Below are 18,748 nucleotides of genomic sequence, written 5' to 3' on the forward strand. Positions count from 1 at the left end.
GAAGCTCAGGATCTGGGTTAAATTTTTATAAAGAGTCTTAGGGAAGAAGCCTCTGGGCTCTGCTTCCTCCAGGCTATTCTGTATCTACTACCTCTTTAAATCCTCACTACCTGAGACAGCCCCCTCCTGCCAGCAGGGATGGAACCACCGCCACCTCAGCCTCTATGGGCGCTGTCAGCTCTGCCTCTTGTGTTTGTCTTTGGGCAGAGGATGGAGCGAGAGGGAGACGCCCTGTGAGGAGTCACATGAGACCAATCCCAGGGAAGACAAGGCCCTTCATTTCCTTCCACAGCCTGGAAACCCCTCTTTCTCTTTTCAAATCCTACCTGTTCTTTAAAGCCCTGTCCAAGGCTCCTCTTCCAGAAAGTCCTTTCCTCCCAGCTCTGCCCTGGATGCCTGCTGTGTTGATTATGTGTACCCATTTACCAGTTAATTCTTTACTAACAACATCTCTTATAATAGTTTCTTGCGTTAAAATTTCCCTCTGACTCCCCAATTACATCCTAGGCTCTTCGTGGATGACAGTAACTAGTTGATAACATTTTCTGTATGTATTTCATACAGTATCACGTATTTTACACAGCTTCAGCGATGAACATACGAGAGCCTTTACCCACCTGCCTGCTCATGAACATACCACAAGTGAGCAGCTCAGAACAGCAGGCGCTATGAGAGTCACACATTCACAGTCTGATGGCAGCAGAAACAGGGCACACACATTACCTCAAGATATAAACTGTCTTGAGGATGAGGGGGATCTTGCCAGGTAGAGAGGGGAAGAAGGACGTTCTAGGAAAGAAAGTGGTGTTTGCAAAGGCCAGGGGTAAAGACTGCACTACCTGTACATTCAAGAAACTGAGTCTCTCAGTGAACCTAGGATGCTGTGAGCAGAGAGGAGGTTGCCCATGGAGGCAGAGGGCCGACTCTCAGAGGGATTTGGATTCTATCCTGAAAGCTATGGGCACACAATAGTTTTTTGTTAAGGAATTAAGCAACATGGTGAACAGCAAAAACAACAGATCAGGAGATGAGAGACCTGGACTAAAAAATAACTCATTCAACTACCTTGGAATGCATTTCAAGCCCTCTGTGTCCCAGACTCCCTATTTTTCAAGTTGAAGAGTTTTTCTACACCAATGGTTCTCAAACTTTAGTGGGAACAAAATCACCTGGGTAACTTGTAAAAACTGTTGATTCTTGGGTCCCCATCTCAGCAATGTTCAGTAGGCAGTGCTTGGGAATGTACCAGAATGCACCAAACTGGATGGTCTCTGAGTGTCCTTCCTCTAATGTTCTTGTGCTAAAAACAAGAAAGATGCAAGGCTGATTAAACCATTCCACCTCTACCTGCCTTGTCTTGCTCCCGGGAAGCCAAGGATGTCTGGGCATCAGAACACTCTTCCCAAGCCTCATGTTTAGAAGCTTAGAGCAAAGCCCCCAGGACACTAAGCCTTGGGATGAGACCTCCAATATCTCACTTAAACATCCTTCTGCCCCACAGAATCCCCGTTGGAATTAGGTCCTTTTTCACCATACACTCAAGGTCTATCTCCTCATTCATCCACCAACCATTAATTAAGTACTTTCCATGGGCTGGGCCATGGCCTCAAGAGCTTGTAAATGCTTCAAATAATGCTGAAAAAAATCTATCTTTTATAAAATATCTCTGGCAGGAAAGAGTTCAGAATTTTGAGTTGGAGAGAACCAAATTCTAATCCTGATGACTCTGGAAAATTACTTCATCCCTCCAGGCCTCAAATTCATCATTGGTAAAATGGAAACATTAATATCTATGAACTGGTTTACTGTGAAAATCAAAGATGATGTGGTATAGTCAGGGGCACAGGAAATGGCCAGCCCCCTAGGAAATGGCCATTTTTCCAGTCCTGGAGCTGTAATACATCCATATTCCTCTGTTTGAGTTTCAGAGGCTTTTCCTACCTAGTCCTAGTTAATGTCTCCAAATAGACTTTCAACTCCTCTCTTCCTGCTGTCAAAACCCCCATAAGAGGACCCTGGTGATCCTACCATGAGTCCTCAGGAGGCAGCACTGCGATTTAGAAAGAAAAGAGTTTGGAGTCAATCAGACTGGGAAGCAAAAGTCGCTGTGCAACATTGATCAAAACACTTAACATCTCTGAGAATGTTTCCTCATCTGCAAATCTCACCTACCTCGCAAGACTCAATGGCAAACCCAATTAAAAAATAGACCAGGCTGGGGCACCTGGGTGGCTCAGTGGGTTAAAGCCGCTGCCTTCGGCTCAGGTCATGATCCCAGGGTCCTGGGATTGAGCCCTGCGTCGGACTCTCTGCTCGGCGGGGAGCCTGCTTCCTCTTCTCTCTCTCTCTCTCTGCCTGCCTCTCTGCCTACTTCTGATCTCTGACTGTCAAATAAATAAATAACATCTTTAAAAAAATATAGACCTGGGATTTGAGTAGATGGATGTACAAATGGCCAAAAGGCACATGAAAAGATGGTCAAAATCATTAGCCATCAGGGAAACACAAATTTAAACCATAGCATGAAACGACTTCATAACCACCACAATGGCCAAAGTAAAAAAGACAGGCAGTAGCAAGAGCTGGTTAAGGATGCAGAAAAACTGGACCCCTTACACATGGCTAGTGGGAATGTAAAATAATGGTGCAGCTTCTTTGGAAAACAGTCTAGCAGTTCCTCGAAAGGTTAATAGAGAGTTATCCTATGGCCAAACAATTCCACTGCTAGGTATAAAGTCAAGAAAACTGAAATCATTATATCCACACCAAAACTTGTACACAAACATTCACAGGAGTATTATTCATAATAGAATAGAACAGAAACAACTCAAATATCCCTCAACTGATGGAGATGTGAAATTTGGTAGATCCATTAATGAACTATTATTCAGCTATGAAAAAGGAATGAAGTACTAGTAGGTGTTACAACATGAATGAACCTTGAAAACATGCTAAGTGAAAGCAGTCAGTCCAAAAGATCATCTATTGTAACTCCATTTATATGAAATGCCCAAAATATGCAAATTTAAAGAAACAAAGGTCAGTGGCTGTCTAAAGTTAGGGGGAGTTGAGAGGAAATGGGGAATGGGGTTTCTTTAGGGACTGATAAAAATGTTCTAAAACTGATTGTGGTGATGGATGCACAACCCTTGTGAATATACTATAAACCAGTGACATACACTTTTTAAAAACAGATTTATTTATTTGAGAAAGAAAGCACACATGTGTGCATGCACACATGAGTATGAGTGGGGGGAGAGGGAGAGAGAGAATCAAGCAAACTCCCAGCGGAGCATGGAGCCGGACGCAGGGCTCGAACTCAGGATCCTGAGATTACAACCTGAGCCAAAATCAAGAGTCAGATACTCTGATTGAGTATCTGACTGAGCCACTGAGATACTCAGTGAGTATCTCAGCGATACTGAGTACTCTGACTGAGCCACCCAGCCCCAACTTACACACTTTAAATGACTGAACTATGTGAATTAAATCTCAACAAAGCTATTATATTAAAAAAATGTACATAAGGAGGTGAGCACACTGCCTGGCATGCAGTAGGTACTCAATAATGGTAAAACATTTATTATTGTGCCCTTTCCTCTTCCTGAGGCGACACTCACACTCTGGCCAGGATCTTCTCACACTAGCCTAGAAACTACGTCAGGCTCATTGCAGGGAGCCCATTTCATCCTCAGTGGAAGGTAATAGGGGTCTTGATGCCTAATATCCTAGGACTAAGAGTCTTTCTCCAATACTTGGATTAATAAGTATATAACTCTTAGAGAAGTAAGAAAATAATAGCCTCCATTTATTGAGCACTTACTATGTGCTAGGTTCTGTGCTGGGAACTTTACAACTGTTTTCCTCCCAAGAATCATACTAGGTTATTATTTTTATTGTTATTACTATTCCTACTTAATTAATGAAGAAACCATGACCTACAGAAGTATGTAGCTTGTTTCAGGACACTGATACTCAATGACCGAGCTGCTCGGTTTAACTCCAAGGACTGTACTCATTTCCTTATGTGATTACATGACTTCATTATTCCTTTTATCTACAAGTTACCTATTCTTTATAACTCAAGCAGTTTGATTTTCACTGATCTCCCTTTCCTCTATGCATTCAAGTAATATCTAGTTAACATCAAATTAGTTAACATTCTCTTAAGTCTTATGGGTTTGCAGATTGCCTCATGTGTATGTTCCTAAACATGGCAGGTGCTCAATAAATACTTCTTAGTGAGTAGATGGTAAGCTTGTCTCCCCAAGAAGAAGATGGGTTCCTGAAGGATAGATCCTGTGTCTTAGAAATCTTTTTATCCTTCCTACAAGAAAGGCACTCATGGCCATCTAGGCTGGCCTATGGAGGGAAGAAGACCCCACTTGCAGATGGTTCTCACAGACACCACGTTCTTTGCCCATGGACTGGAAAATTTCTCCTTAAGAACAGAACTCTGTTTATCTCTTTATTAGCTTCTAGTAGGAGCTCAGAAAAGGTATGAAGAATTAAAGGGAAGACTGGGTCAGCACTTACTCTACTGAAGTCACATAAAGGGCAGCCTTCCCCTAAGAACCCCAAACTCATCTTCTCTCATCCCCATGAAAGGGAAGGGGGAGAGTGGGAAGGTTGGAGCTTTAAGAAGACATGTTGTTGACCATGCCTGTGATGCTAGACAGTGTGGCATCCTTTCTGGCTCAGGACCCTCCCCCCACCCCTTTTTAAAAAATGTTTTATTTTAGGTAATCTCTACATCTAAAGTGAGGCTCAAACTACAACCCTGAGATTAAGAGCTGCATGCTCCACCAACTGAGCCAGGCAGGTGCCCCTTCATGGACCACAGACTCAGGTGGAGGTTTCCAAAGCCCACATGTCACCTTCACACCATCAAATTCAAAGAGTGGAACAACCTCTTAAGAAAGTGTTACTCTGCTATCTGCAGGCCCAGCAACACTGTTTGATTGTCCGCTTCTTCCCATCTCTTCTAACTCTCACAGCAGTAACATGTCATAGCTATTTAGAGCCCCTCTGAGGTGACCTATTGTTACTCTGAGCTTAACTTCCCCACTGCCCCTGTTGTGCCCCTGTCCCAACCAAAACATCCCATCTTTAAGCGCCAGGGATCCTCCAGGTAGGGCTGGCGACAAGAGGAGCCTGCCCTCTCTGCCTTTCAGCCAGTTATGCTTCCTGGTTGGCCAAACTCAGTCCCTCTGTGCTCCCCATCTCTACACCTGCTTGCCTCTCCTCTGTCTTTTCTTCAAAATGTTAAAAACTTGCAATAAAAAACAAATACAAAATGCTGTAATTAATAGCCAATTCCAAGCCAACCCAGCATCTCTACTAATAAACCTCAACACTTGCAAAAAGAACAATAAATTCTGCCTCTCTCTGTTCTGAGGTGGTCTCTTATATCCAGTCTGTGTGTGTGTATGTATGTGGGTAAGTGTGTCTACATATATATTTATTTTCCTTTATTTCCCATCCAGGGAGGGGCAGAATAATGAACTGCGTGCGTCAGGGAAGATGAATCTGAGATACTAGGGAGCAGTGCAGTAAAAAGATTAAAGTGTTATTATTGTTGTTTTTTTTTCCCCCATGGTCCATTGTGACAGCTCGACCGTCATCTGTAAAAAATGTCTCAGCGAGAGATAATCATCGGAAACTCAATAAAGCGTCAGGGGGAGCCTCAGCCCCCATCAATCACTGGGTGCCTGGAAAATTTCAGCCCTCTGTCTCCCTTCCTGCTATCCATATAAATGTCTCTAATATATTTTGTGTGGTGTGTGGGACCCATCCCTGATTTGGAACTTTTGATGAAAAAATATTTATACACAAAATATGTAAATCAGTTAAAAATCAAAGGACTAGTTCTTCACCACCCCATCCTACTTTTCTTTATTTTTATAAATGTATCAAATTTATTCTTTTTAATAAAACATGTCAACTAGTCTATCTCCTTCTCCTAGTCAAACATATATAAACATATATATATGGGCTTAGAAAGCTAAAAAGAGAGAAACAATTAACCTAACTGGCTGATACACTTCACCTTGAAGTTGGTTAACAGGCATGATGGATTGACAGTGTACTGTCCATCTTGGTGACTACAGCAGCTGGCACTGCTGAGAAATGAGACATAGAACCACTGGCCCTGGAGGTGCAACAAGGCTGTGACAATGATGAGGAAGACGCAGAGACATTAAAAGTAATAACTTGCCCCAACAACTTTTGGCTTGGCCGATTCCCAAGCCTTCTAAGACTCTGGACGAGCAGAGATCCTGGTACATACAGAGTGCCACGGTTGCTGGGTTCTGCATAAGAGCAGAGGATAGCTCTGCTGGCATTTGGCTACATCTCTCTGCCTCAGTTTCCTTGAGTGCCTGCATCACAGGGTGCTGTGGCACACCGTTATCAGTCCATGTTACCTGCTGCTGCACTGGTCTTATCATCGCCATTCTGTGACCACCTCTCCTGCTTCTCCACCCTGGAAAGGATCTGTTCCTGCAGTGCCCTCTTCTCTAGAACCTTCAAAGCCCCTCTCTGTCTAAAGGACAAAGTCCCAACATCTTGATCTGGCCCTAGTGCACGAACTCAGCATCTTTACTGTTCACTACTTCTCAAAATAAATCTGCTCTGTAGAAGCTTCATTTTAACAAGTTCACTTTGCAGCCTGACACACATTTCTCTGTTTCCCAGTGTTTGGGATATAACACACCCCTTTATGCCCAACTGTACCCACTTTCAGGCCCTCCATAAAACTTTTTATTCTGAGGCTCAGATACCATTTTATTTCCTTGACTGCTTCAACCAGAGATTCTCTTCTCTGAGCTCTTGATAGTCCTCTGTTATCTGTACCTCTGACTGAACACTTGTCAAGTACTGTCTTGGTCAAGTCTTCAATCTTTGTTATTACTATTAATGACTTTTCTTGCTAGTACCTTACACATTTCGTGATGGCTTATATTTTCTCAAGTGTTTTCATAAGTACTTTAATCTGATCTTTCTAATAAGCCAATGGTGGAGGAAATATTCTTCCCTACAGATGAGAAAAATCAAGTCTCAGAGAAATAAAGAGAAATGCCCAAAGTCACATGGTTCGGTGACAGCTAAGCCACTCCTCAGACTCTTAATAATGTTTGGCTCTCTAGAGACAACAGTTTGCTACCCCTGAAAAGCATTTGGAAGGCTATGTTGAAGAGTTTGGGTAAAGTTCTATGAGAGTACAGAAAACCAGAAATTTACATTAGTGGGATTCCTTCTGTGTTCTAGGTTTTAGGTTAGGGACAAATATGCTATCTCTAACTCTTCTGATAACCTTTATTTATTTATTTATTTGCTTATATTATTATGTTCAGTTAGTTCCAGGAAACAAACTGGTAACCTTTATTTTATAAATAAGGAGACAGGACCGCTGAAAGGTACAGAAAGTTGCTGCAGGTGTTATAGTTATTATGTGTCCTGTAATACCCATAGTACCGTGGCATAAGCACTCAGCCTCACTAGGAGTGAAATTAAAGTGGCAAAATAAGGTCTCTTCCAGGGAAAAGGCCCAGATGAGTTTTTAAAAAGCAGTTCAAGCCCAAAGCCAGAACTAACATCTGCGGTCTAGATCATGCTACTCAAACAATGGAGAGCTGTGAGAAATGCAAAATCTCAGTTCCCACCCCAGAGTCACTGAATCAGAATCTCTGGGGGTGGGACCCAGGACTCCGTGTTTTAACAAGCTCTCTAGGTGATTCTTATGTCATTGGGTGCATAATTACTTCCACTTAAATTTATGCTCTCTGAGGGCATACATTTTCTCTGCTCTCCCTAGGTAGGGCTGGGCACATGGTGGGTGCTGGGTGGTTAACTTCTACTAAAGAGATGAACCAGGATGAGACCACTCCCTGGCATGTCCTGGGGAAGGGGAGAAATATTAGAGAGCTGTTGCATTACCGCCAGTGGGGACTCCTAGCCATCTCCTGAACTCCAGGGCACTTGTCCACTGGTTTGTGATGCGCCAGCTTGCACCGTCCTGTCCCCCATCTGAAGACACAGAGATGGGGAGGTCAGCTACAGCAGGCCAGAACCTGCAGCCCATGGAGCTGTGGGCAGGGGACCACCCAGACTGTTGGGGTTGGCCTTGGGAGGTAGAGCCTGGCAAGTCAGACCCTCTAGCCCCAGAAGGGTCCTACGCCAACCCAGCTTCTACACGACTCATCTTTATTCAGCCACCATTTGAAGCTGAGAAGAGAAGCTGATTTATATCCTGTTCTGACCATTTTTCTGCCGTGTTTTATTGTTTTAATTGTACATATAAGAGGCGCTCAGAGTGCTCGCTTGCATTTCTGACAGCCTGAGACACCCAATGTTTATAACAGTTACTTACAAGCACCCTGCGGCATCTCTGGCTGGATGACTTGTTTACTGTTACCATTAATTTACTGTCTCCTCCACCTGAGGATTGGGACCCACCACCCATCTGCCAGCCACAAGTGGAACTCTCCTGGAGTGGGCATGGATGGGGATCAAGGCACTGAATGGAATGTGGTCAATATCAGGGAGTGAGTTGGTAGAGAAGCAGCAGTGATCTCCATGCTCCCCTTTCCACATATGTCCCCTCTATGTGCCTTTGCTCAAGCTGTGTTCCCTGCTTAGAACAGCTTTTCTTTTCCCACTTTCTTTCTGCTCTCCAAAGCTCAGCTCAAATCCCACTTATAAGTACATCACTTGTTCTGATGGTGAGCCTAGAGCTTCTAGACCTTAGAAATCGCACGGCTGATAGGGTCCTTTAGAAGCCATATTACCCAAAGACCCAGGGCAAGAATCCCCTGTACACAATCCCTGATGGGCAGACAGCCAACCTCTGTCAATGCCCCTGGAGTAATGAGTTGCTCAGTACCTCCAAGGCAGCTTTACACGGAGTCAAACCCACCTCTGTAGAGAAGTTCTTCATCAAATATCATCCTTCACATGATGCTTTACTTATCTCTAGTCATCCTAACAACCCTGTAAGATGGGTATTGTTATCCCTATGTTATAGAGGAGAAAACGGAAATTCTAAAACCTTAACTACTGGCTCAAGAACACATAGCTAGTAAGTTACAGAACTTAGGCAAAGAGAGCTTAGATAACTGCCTAGCACTAAAGCCTGACCTCTCTCCAGGACACCATCATACCTCTGAAGATGCCACTCTTAATGGCTGAAGAGAATGGACAGAACAGTCAGGCCAACCTGGTTTCTATGCAGGGCACTCTCGCATCACTTGCATTAGCAGACCTGCCCTCTGCCCAGAAACACCCACCTTGATGAGGGTGGGGAATATTGTAATATGCCTAGCAGAGCAGTCTTCTTGCTAAGGAGCAATGGCCATATATAAAATAGAAGGGTTTTGCTAGGAACGGGGCAACCAATGACAAAGTCTCAAAAAGGGGGTTGCAGAAGTTTCTTTCCTTTCTAGACTGTGCCTGTTCTAAGCAGGTAAAACAGAAAGAACCTCTCTGAAAGAAAACAAGGCAATTTCTCCAATGCTTTTGGCACTCCTGTTTGGATCCTCTTTCTTCTTCACACCTTAGATGCTGTACCCTGAGTGAGGAGATTGTCCCCTCACCTCTTACCTTCACTCTTTTCCTTGGACAATTTTAGTCACATCCACTGTAGTCACTACCAAGCAAACGCTGGTGACTCCTAGATCCCTATCTCCTGCCAGACTTCTCCTTTGAACTCCAGACCCACACATCCAACTGTTCACCCAAATCAGAAATCGGGATGTCACCATGGATGCCTCCTTTTCCATCAATTCCTACATTCAGCTAAGAATTCAACCTCTTAATATTTTTTTTAAACATCTACTTTCTCCGTTTCCAAATATCACTTTTAGGAATCCCCAGAAATTTTAAGTACATTTTGGGGGAGAGGAGCATAGCTTCTCATCCAATTCTCAAAGGAGGCCATCATCCCCTAAAGGTCAAAGAGCCACTGCTAATCTCTCTCCTCCAATTTCATCCCTCACCCCATCCAAATGATTCATTTAAATTGCAAATGTAAACCAAGCATCTCCTTTCTTAAAATCCTTCAAGGACCTTCGGAAAACAGTGTGAGCACCCTACAACTGTCCTACAATGTCCTTCTCACGCAGAACCCTGCTTCCCTCTCTAGTCTCGCTTCTTGCTATTCTCAACACTGAGGCAGATGAGTCCTTGCTGTCACCCACCCATCCCACGTCTCTTCATGTGTTGTCCCTTCTACCCAGAAGATCCATATCTCTTAGTCTGCCAGGCAATCTCCCACTCTTCCTTAAGACCCTATTCAAAGTCATTCACACTATGCCCCTTCCCAGACAGCAGTCTGCCCTCAGGTAGCGCTTATCATTGCCTATGCCAGTGCTATCTCCATTCATTGTACATCTACCTTTGCATTATCACTCTGTACTGTGATGCCTTGTTCATAGGTCTGTCTTCTCACTTAACTGGGAACACTGTTGAGGGCCTAGATCATGTATATTCATTTCTACATTCCCAGCATCTGGCAGTGTGCCTGACACTCAGTAAATGCATGCTGAATTATAAAGAAATAAAACTAATAAGCAATTACAACTGCAGAGCACTTTACAATTCACACATCATATGCTTTATCTCTTGATGTTCACAATACTGATAAGGTAGAAAAGGGATGTATTACTGGGGTTTAGAGGTCCTGGCAAGGTCACAAACAACAACTTACCACTTCCTTTCAGTACTTAGCACAGTACAAAGGGCCACAGAAATATCTACTAGAAATTTAGTAAATTTGATGGACTCTGCTGCAATAGTGAAGGACTGTCCAACTAAGCCTGTGACTTTCCTTTGAATTTGCCTAGACACACTCTGGGCAAAAGGCTAGCACTCTTGCTCTTTTCTACTCTCCTCACACATCCTATAAGTCAGGTAACCTCCTGTGAGAAAGTCTGTCCCATCTAAAGAATCACAAGGTTCTTTTGTTCCTGTCTACTTCACCAATGAGAATGACCCAGAAATAGATAGAGTAGGTAACAGATACAGGTTGAATGCATAAAAGAACGAGGTATCTTTAAATAAAAGAAAGAAAGGAAAAAAGGAAGAAAGAAAGGAAGATCGATCAATCGATCGATCTGGTTAAGAAGGAGCTAAAGGCTTAGTAAGGAGAGAAGAGATCCCTGGGATGATTCTAAAGAACGGTTACTTTTCAGGGCCTAGAGCATATGAAGTTGGGAGGGCACAGAAAATCCAAACTGATATGCCAGGTAAAATTAGATAAGCTGCCAGAAACTGTGGCAGGCAGTGCAGTCTGGAATTTAACAAAACAAAAACAAAAACAAAAAAACCCTTAGAACAACAACAAAAAGATGCAGAGCCAGGCATATCCTGCAAGCTAAAGAGTGAGTTCATCAATGATTCTGATAAAATTCTAGAATGTGGTTTTTTTTTTTAATGGTTCTTAAACACTTAGGTAATTACTGGGTATCAGTATGGGCTCGCTAAGGACAAGACAAGACCATGTCAGAATAACTTAGTGTCTTTGGGCGAAAGGGTTATTGGGCAAAAAAAATTACAACAAATGCTAAACACATTTTTATTTTAGCAAGAAATCTAAGAAAATCTCTTAAAATTCTGTGGACAACATGAGAAATGGAGGATAGAAAAAAGTGAAGTTTGGTGGACACAGTTGTGAATGTTGAGTAATGCTTCAAAATTGTCATGATTACATGCTCCAAGGCTCCATACTGAACTGAGTCCTTACAAACATTTAAACCAAAGACTACATCTGAAGGTCCTCAGTCTCATAAACCAAAGACTAACACATAAAGCGCATGATGGCAGGGATCTTGCCTGTCTAACTCACCAATGCCTAGAACAGTGTCTGCTAGGTAGGAATGTCATCAGTAAATATACGAATCCACAGAAAGCTTACTCACTAAATTCATAGATCATACAAAATAAGAAGAGATACTTAATATTTTTATCTTATTTCATAAGGAATATAATAGCCTTTTCCAATATTTTTGTTGTCTATCTACCTACCTATCTAGAATATAGGCTAGCTAGTTTAAGAGTTAAAATAAAGTTAAGAGGAGGTTGACAGAAAAGAAGGGGGAAAAAAGGATGGAAAGAAGGAAGAAAGAAAAAAGAAAATACCTACAACAGGGTCAGCAAATACAGCCTACGGGCCAAATCCAACCTGCTGCCTGTTTTTGCAAATTAAAAAGTTTTACTGGTCCATACCCACGTACATGTGTTGTGTGTCTATAGCTGCATCGGCACTACAGCGGCCAAGCTGAGCACTCACAATTCAGACCAGGTGGCTCACCAAGCTTAAAAGCCACTAAGCAGCTTTTTCCAGAAAAAGTTTGCTGACTACTGATCTAGAATGTTGAATATGAGCATCAATCTGGAGAGAACAAAGATATAAAACTTAGGTGCAGGGGTAGGAACTGGTGTGACAGCAAAGGTTGGCCTCCATGGCTTCACAGCCCTGGGATTCTATGAAATCAAAAATAGTGTCTGAGCCCTGCTGGGATCCTGAGAGCAGATGATAAGGCACTCAAATAATCCCTTCCCTTCCACCTGGCTCTGCCCCCTCAAAAAACACTCCCCTTTGCTTTTTTGTGAGAGCACCTAGACACAAGACCAAGCTGAGGACAGTAATGCTGGGTTGTTCGAGTGAGGAGAGAATAGCCAAGAGGTGTCTCCACACAGGGCAAGTTTCACTCATGAAATCTTCCTCTGAAACATAAAGTGAACATAATTCCTCCAGCTCAGTGGGGAATCCAAGGAAGCATAGGTCATGGCCTGCACGTGGAGCTGTCAGCTGAGGAGGAAAGGAAAGACATATGGGCAGATGAAAGCTCAAATAACCATATAAAAGGCCAAGATTTAGAGAACATTCAAAAGAGCAGCTGAGGGCAGGTTGCAATTATTGCCAAGGACAGTAAAGGCTTCGTGGAGGATCCAGATACAGAAGTGGAGCTTGACAGAAGGAGCAGTTTTAGAGAAGTAGAGAGGTAGGGGGAGGGCTACTCCACACTTCCCCCGAGCAGCAACGCTCTGACGCTCTTGACACCGCCTTCGTGCTGCTGATCTGAGAACCTCACTGGGGCAGCAATGACAGCTTTGCCCTGGGCTACCACAGCTACGTCAGTCTGGCAGCCTCACTGACCGCTCTGGGGACCAAGCGCACTGCTCGCCTCACCAAACCTCCCTTCAGTGTTCTGACCGTTAGGCAGTCGGCATGACTGTCTGCCCTCTGGGCATCACTGCCAACCCTAGAGCAGTACTTCTCAGCTACCCTATTGATGGAAACAGGGGTATCTCAGCTTCTGTGAGTGACACAGGATAATGGACAGGCAGAGGGGTCAGCATGAATCAGCAAAAGCTCAAAAGTAAAATAAATATTCATTGCTGTTTATAGCCAAAGCAACCTATCCTCTTCTACACCTCACTTCTGAAGAACTACTCCCCAGAAGAAGTAACAAAGACCGATTGCCTGAGTATGCTCCGACAGACACGTGACTGAACCCTGATACAGGTGCACACCGCCTCTTTCTTCTGAAGTCCAAACAACCCACATTAACACCCTCAGGAGTCACAGATGCCCACCCTATTTTATAAGCATAAACCTCAAGGCACAGAGAAGGTTCACTTTTTGTCCTGGGTCATAATGGTAAATCGAGGGGCCGGTCCCAGAGATAGGATTGCATTCTGCATACAGAAGGGGGAAAAAGCAGTATTCAGAGTGGTATTGAGGGACCTCTTAGGCAGAGGAAACCAGTGAGGCTGCTTTCTAGTTCTGGGACAGGGATGGGATAGGTTAAGTCTGCAGGAAGTAGAAGAGGAACAAAGCCACATTCCATGCAGTTGCCTTAATTATTTTATGGAAACCTGCTCCAATATCCACTCACCTGAGACTCTGTGGGGTGAAGTACTATCAGGAGAACACCAAGTGAAAGGTATCCCCCACTCCCTGCTCTGGTCATGAAGTCAGGCCTCTATCTTATTCCCTAAGACTCCAGAAGGGACATAAATCATAGAGCCAGAGGGGACTGTGAAGGGCATGTGTTCTAAGCTTTCTGCGTTATCCATGAGTTCCCAGAGGATGAGGGACTGGAGGCTCTCACTCTGAGCTGCTGGGAGAGCGGGCACAAGAGCAAGGCTGCCTAGAAGCCAAAGGGAAGAGAGTGCTCAAAACAGCAGGGAATTCTGTGCTTACCTTCCAAAGAATGGATTCCCTGCTCCTTGGCAGTCTTATAAACACTGCTGAAATCATCCCCAAGGTTTGGGTCAGCACCAGCAGCAAGCAGGATCTGCACCACACTGGAAGAAATCAGAAAGACAGAAAGTGTCAAAAGCTGGAAAGGCAAAGGAAGTCGAGACTCAGATTCTGAAGCATGTTTGGGGATTGGAGCTGCTTCTGCTCATGTGAGTGGTACAGGGGAAAGAAGGTAAACTCTGCCAGTGTAAAAGACAAGGAAAGCTCTGAAACTGACTAGCTGAGTGACTCTGATCAAGTTATCTAACACCTCTCTTAAGGCTAGGTTTCCACAACCACAAAATACAGAATTACTTATTCCGCAATTACTTATTAAATTCTTACAACAGTGTTGTAATCACTGTTCTACTGTGCAATGGTCTGCAACCTCATAGAACTTATGGTCTTCTGGGAATATCAAGAATAAGCATGAAATTATAGTAATGTGTGGTAAAGGCTATGATGGAGGAAGTACTGGGGCAGCTGGGTGGCTCGGTTGGTTAAGCATCTGCCTTCAGCTCAGGTCATGAACCCAGGGTCCTGGGATGAAGCCCCGCATCAGGCTCCCTGCTCAGTGGGGAGCCTGCTTTTCCCTCTCCCTGCCACTCCCCCGGCTTGAACACACATGCTCTGTCAAATAAATAAATAAATAACCCTAATCAAAAGAGAAGAAGAAAAACAACAACAACCATGTACAGTGGGAAACCAAGGGAGGAGATCAGGAAAGGCCTCCCGGAGGATGTGGTATTTAAGGATCCTAAGACTTGGAAGGATGCATAGCCAGATCTGGGTGGTGAAGTGGGAGGACTCAATGTATTCACAAATCCTAGAGGCAAAGGGGCACAGAGCTTCACCTGAAGAAAGTAGCACTGGAGCTGAGAGTGTAAGGGGAAGAACTGTTGGGAGAGAAGGTAGGCCACTGAAGGGCTTAAAGGGGAAGTGACTTGACAACATATGCTTTTCCTCCCCACTTCAAAATATACAGACTTAGAAAAATGCATACTACATTGCAATATTAAATTAAAGAATGAAAGTCTTCCTTATATCTACCTCCTCAATCTAAATTCCAAGAGTAACCACTATTTATAGTTTGGTGGATTTCCTGCCAAAGCTTTGCTATTCGAACAGTCACTCTAGTGGCTGTGAGAATGGATCAAAGGGAGTGGGACCAGAGGTAGAAGCCTCTACAGACTTGTTATAAGGTTAAATTAGGTAAATTTACAGAGCACTGAGCCTAGTGTGCTTGACCCAGGAAGGGCTACATATATATGTTCACTTCCCTCCTATTGTGGCATGTTTCTGCTAATGCTTTTTCTCCTTAAGGAGAAAAAAAAAAAAGCTCTGTTCACCATAAAAAATTCAGAAACTATAAATAATTAAAAAGAAAATGTTTTTAGAATATATAAACAACCTTCCAGTTTTTTCAATGTATGTGTATTTTTATTTACAAAAATAAGACCATAATAAATTCTCTCAAAACACAAACATACACACCTCCACTTTTTTTTTTTTTTTTTAATTTATTTGACAGAGAGATAGAGAGCACAAGTAAGCAGAGTGGCAGGCCTGGGGAGAGAGAGAAGCAGGCTCTCTGCTGAACCAAGGGAGCTCGATGTGGGGCTCGATCCCAGGACCCTGCAATGATAACCTGAGCCAAAGGCAGACGCTTAACCAACTGAGCCACCCAGGCACCCCACATTTCCACTTTTTAATAAAGATTTTATTTATGAGAAAGAGCACACAAATGCAAACATGTGAATGGGAAAAGGGGCAAAGGGTGAGGAAGAGGGAAAGTGAGAGAATCTTAAACAGACACCAAACTAAGCACAATGCAGGGCTGGATCTCACAACCCTGAGATCATGACCTGAGCCAAAACCGAGAGTCAGATGCTTAACTGAATGAACCACCCAGGAGCCCCAATATTTCAAGGTTTTAAGTATTTTGTCTACCACGCTGTTTTCAATAGCTGCACAGTGTTCTACTATTGTATACTTCATTTAACCAATCTCCTATTCTAAGACATTAGATTATTTTAAATATTTCAATAACACAGTCTGATTATTTCCTTTGGCTAAATTCCTAGGAGATGAAGTTCTGGATCAAAAGTGTAAGGTTTTTGTGTTTTGTTTTGTTTTTAAGCTTTCTAAATTTATTTGAAAGAGAGAGAATGAGCTAAGGGGAGGAGCAGAGGGAGAGGGAGAAGCAGACTCCTTGCTGAGCAGAGAGTTAGATGAGATCATGATCTGAGCCAAAGGCAGATGCTTAACCAACAGAGCCACCCAGGCACCCTAAAAGTGTAAGCCTTTTTAAGTGTTTTGATAAATATTGAACTGAATTTCACAAAGAGTGTACCAGTTTTTCTTTTTAACTAGCAAAGGAAGAAGGATGAGAGTAAATTGTGCTTTCCTTTCACCAAAATAGGGTATTTATTTTTCTTTATCACGTGTCAATCTGGTAAGCAGAAATGGAATCACACTACAAACTCCACTTGCACTTCTTGGATTACTAAGGAGATTGGACTTAAAAATATATATGTTTAGTAGTCAGTTGTGTTTCTTTTTCATGAATCATGATAGCTGACTATTTTCATAATGTCCTTTGACCATTTTTCTCTTAGCATGTTAATCTTTTGCTTACTGGCCTTCAGAACTGTTAATGCTTTTAGGGCACCTGGCTGGCTCAGTGGGTTAAAGCCTCTGCCTTCAGCTCAGGTCATGATCCCAGGGTCCTGGGATTGAGCCCCACATCGGGCTCTTTGCTCAGCGGGGAGCCTGCTTCCCTTCCTCTCTCTCTGCCTGCCTCTCTGCCTGCTTGTGATCTCTGTCAAATAAATAAATAAAATCTTTGAAAAAAAAAAAAAAGAACTGTTAATGCTTTTGAGAGTATAATGGTGAGCATTTCTAAAAATTACTCTATCATAACTATTAAAAAGTCAAATTGTAGGGATGCCTGGGTGGCTCAATTGGTTAAGCATCTGCCTTCGGCTCAGGTCATGATCCCAGGTTCCTGGGATCGAGTCCCATATCAGGCAACCTGCTTCCCTCTCTTCTTGCCTTTCCCTGTGCTTGTATTCTCTGTCTCTCTCTGACAAATAAATAAATAAAATCTTTAATTAAGTCAAATTATAGTTTTAGCTTATCTCTTTGTTAGTTTTTCAATATCTGTAAGCAGCAGTGTTCATAGTTTTCCCTGTGCCAATTGGCTTGAATTTCATTCAAATAGGCATAGAACCTGGTTCAATTATTTACTGCATGGATGGATGAATTTTTAAAATGATTTCTTAAACTTGGGCGCCTGGGTGGCTCAGTGGGTTAAGCGGCTGCCTTCGGCTCAGGTCATGATCTCGGGGTCCTGGGATCGAGTCCCGCATCGGGCTCTCTGCTCAGCAGGGAACCTGCTTCCTCCTCTCTCTCTGCCTGCCTCTCTGCCTACTTGTGATCTCTGTCTGTCAAATAAATAAAAAAAATTTAAAAAATGATTTCTTAAACTTATTAATGAGAGACAGAGAGAGAGAGAGAGAGGAAGAGGGAAAAGCAGGCTCCCCACTGAGTAGGGAGCCCAATGTGGGACTTGATCCCAGGACCCTCGGACCATGACCGAAGCTAAAAGCAGATGCTCAACCATCCGAGCCAGCCAGGTGCCCTGGATGGATGAATTTTAATAACTCCCATGTACACAGACACACAGTCCTCACAGGTAAGTCAGAAAACCAAAATCCACCTCCCAAGTAGCTGAGGTTCTCCTACAACTGATCTAACTCGGTCAGGCCAAGTCTCAGGTGTCTATCACCTTACCTAAAATGATCTTAAGAATTACCTTTCATTGGGAGGGAGACAAACCATAAGAGACTCTTAATTTCATGAAACAAACTGAGGGTTGCTGTGGGGTGAGGGGGGAGGGATAGGGTGGCTGGGTGATGGACATTGGGGAGGGTATGTGCTATAGTGAGTGCTGTGAAATGTGTAAGCCAGATGATTCACAGACCTGCAACCCTGGGGCAAATAATACATTATATGTTAATTAAAAAAAAAAAAAAAGAATTACCTTTCATAGGTAATCTATCCAGTATATCGATTACAATCCTAAGAAGAAATGAGAAGGCTCTCTAAGCAGTTAAAATCCATGTCTAAAATTCAGATATTGAATTTGCAGCAGAGTCTCTCAGGTTCTCACTTGGAGGTGTATTTGCTCTTTGTTTACACATAATTGGGATAAAACTGGCATTGGTCTTCCTTGTTTCCCCAGAAGATGAAAAGCCAAGAGGGTATAAAAAGACTCTTATAGACATGAAAACCAACACAGAAGGCAGTGAAAAAAAAATATCTGCTAGAGAGACAGTACGATATAGAGGTTAAGAACATTGGCTTTAAAATCTGGGACAATCTGAGGGATGCCTGGGTGGTTCATTTGGTTGGACGACTGCCTTCGGCTCAGGTCATGATCCCGGAGTCCCGGGATCGAGTACCGCATCGGGCTCCGAGCTCCATGGGGAGTCTGCTTCT

The 18,748-nt window shown here is 43.3% G+C and overlaps 1 protein-coding gene across 5 annotated transcripts in view; it reads right to left on the reverse strand.

Moving 5' to 3' along the window:
• Nucleotides 1-18,748, reverse strand: part of CLPB (caseinolytic mitochondrial matrix peptidase chaperone subunit B) — a 142,750-nt gene that overhangs the window by 76,136 nt on the left and 47,866 nt on the right. For 2 of the 5 annotated variants that reach the window (XM_004768123.3, XM_004768127.3), the window contains exons 4-5: nt 14,207-14,310; nt 7,939-8,028 (exon numbers count right to left, since the gene is read on the reverse strand). In XM_004768123.3, coding sequence (XP_004768180.1) covers nt 7,939-8,028; nt 14,207-14,310 — 194 coding nt within the window. Of the gene's footprint in view, nt 1-1,169; nt 1,301-7,938; nt 8,029-14,206; nt 14,311-18,748 lie in introns of those variants that run through there. The other 3 variants (XM_013064352.2, XM_045071532.1, XM_004768124.3) reach the window with 3 other exon arrangements.

This window comes from Mustela putorius, unplaced genomic scaffold, assembly GCF_011764305.1.
Source record: "Mustela putorius furo isolate JIRA1106 unplaced genomic scaffold, ASM1176430v1.1 tig00003987_pilon_pilon_pilon, whole genome shotgun sequence".
NCBI lineage: Eukaryota > Metazoa > Chordata > Mammalia > Carnivora > Mustelidae > Mustela > Mustela putorius.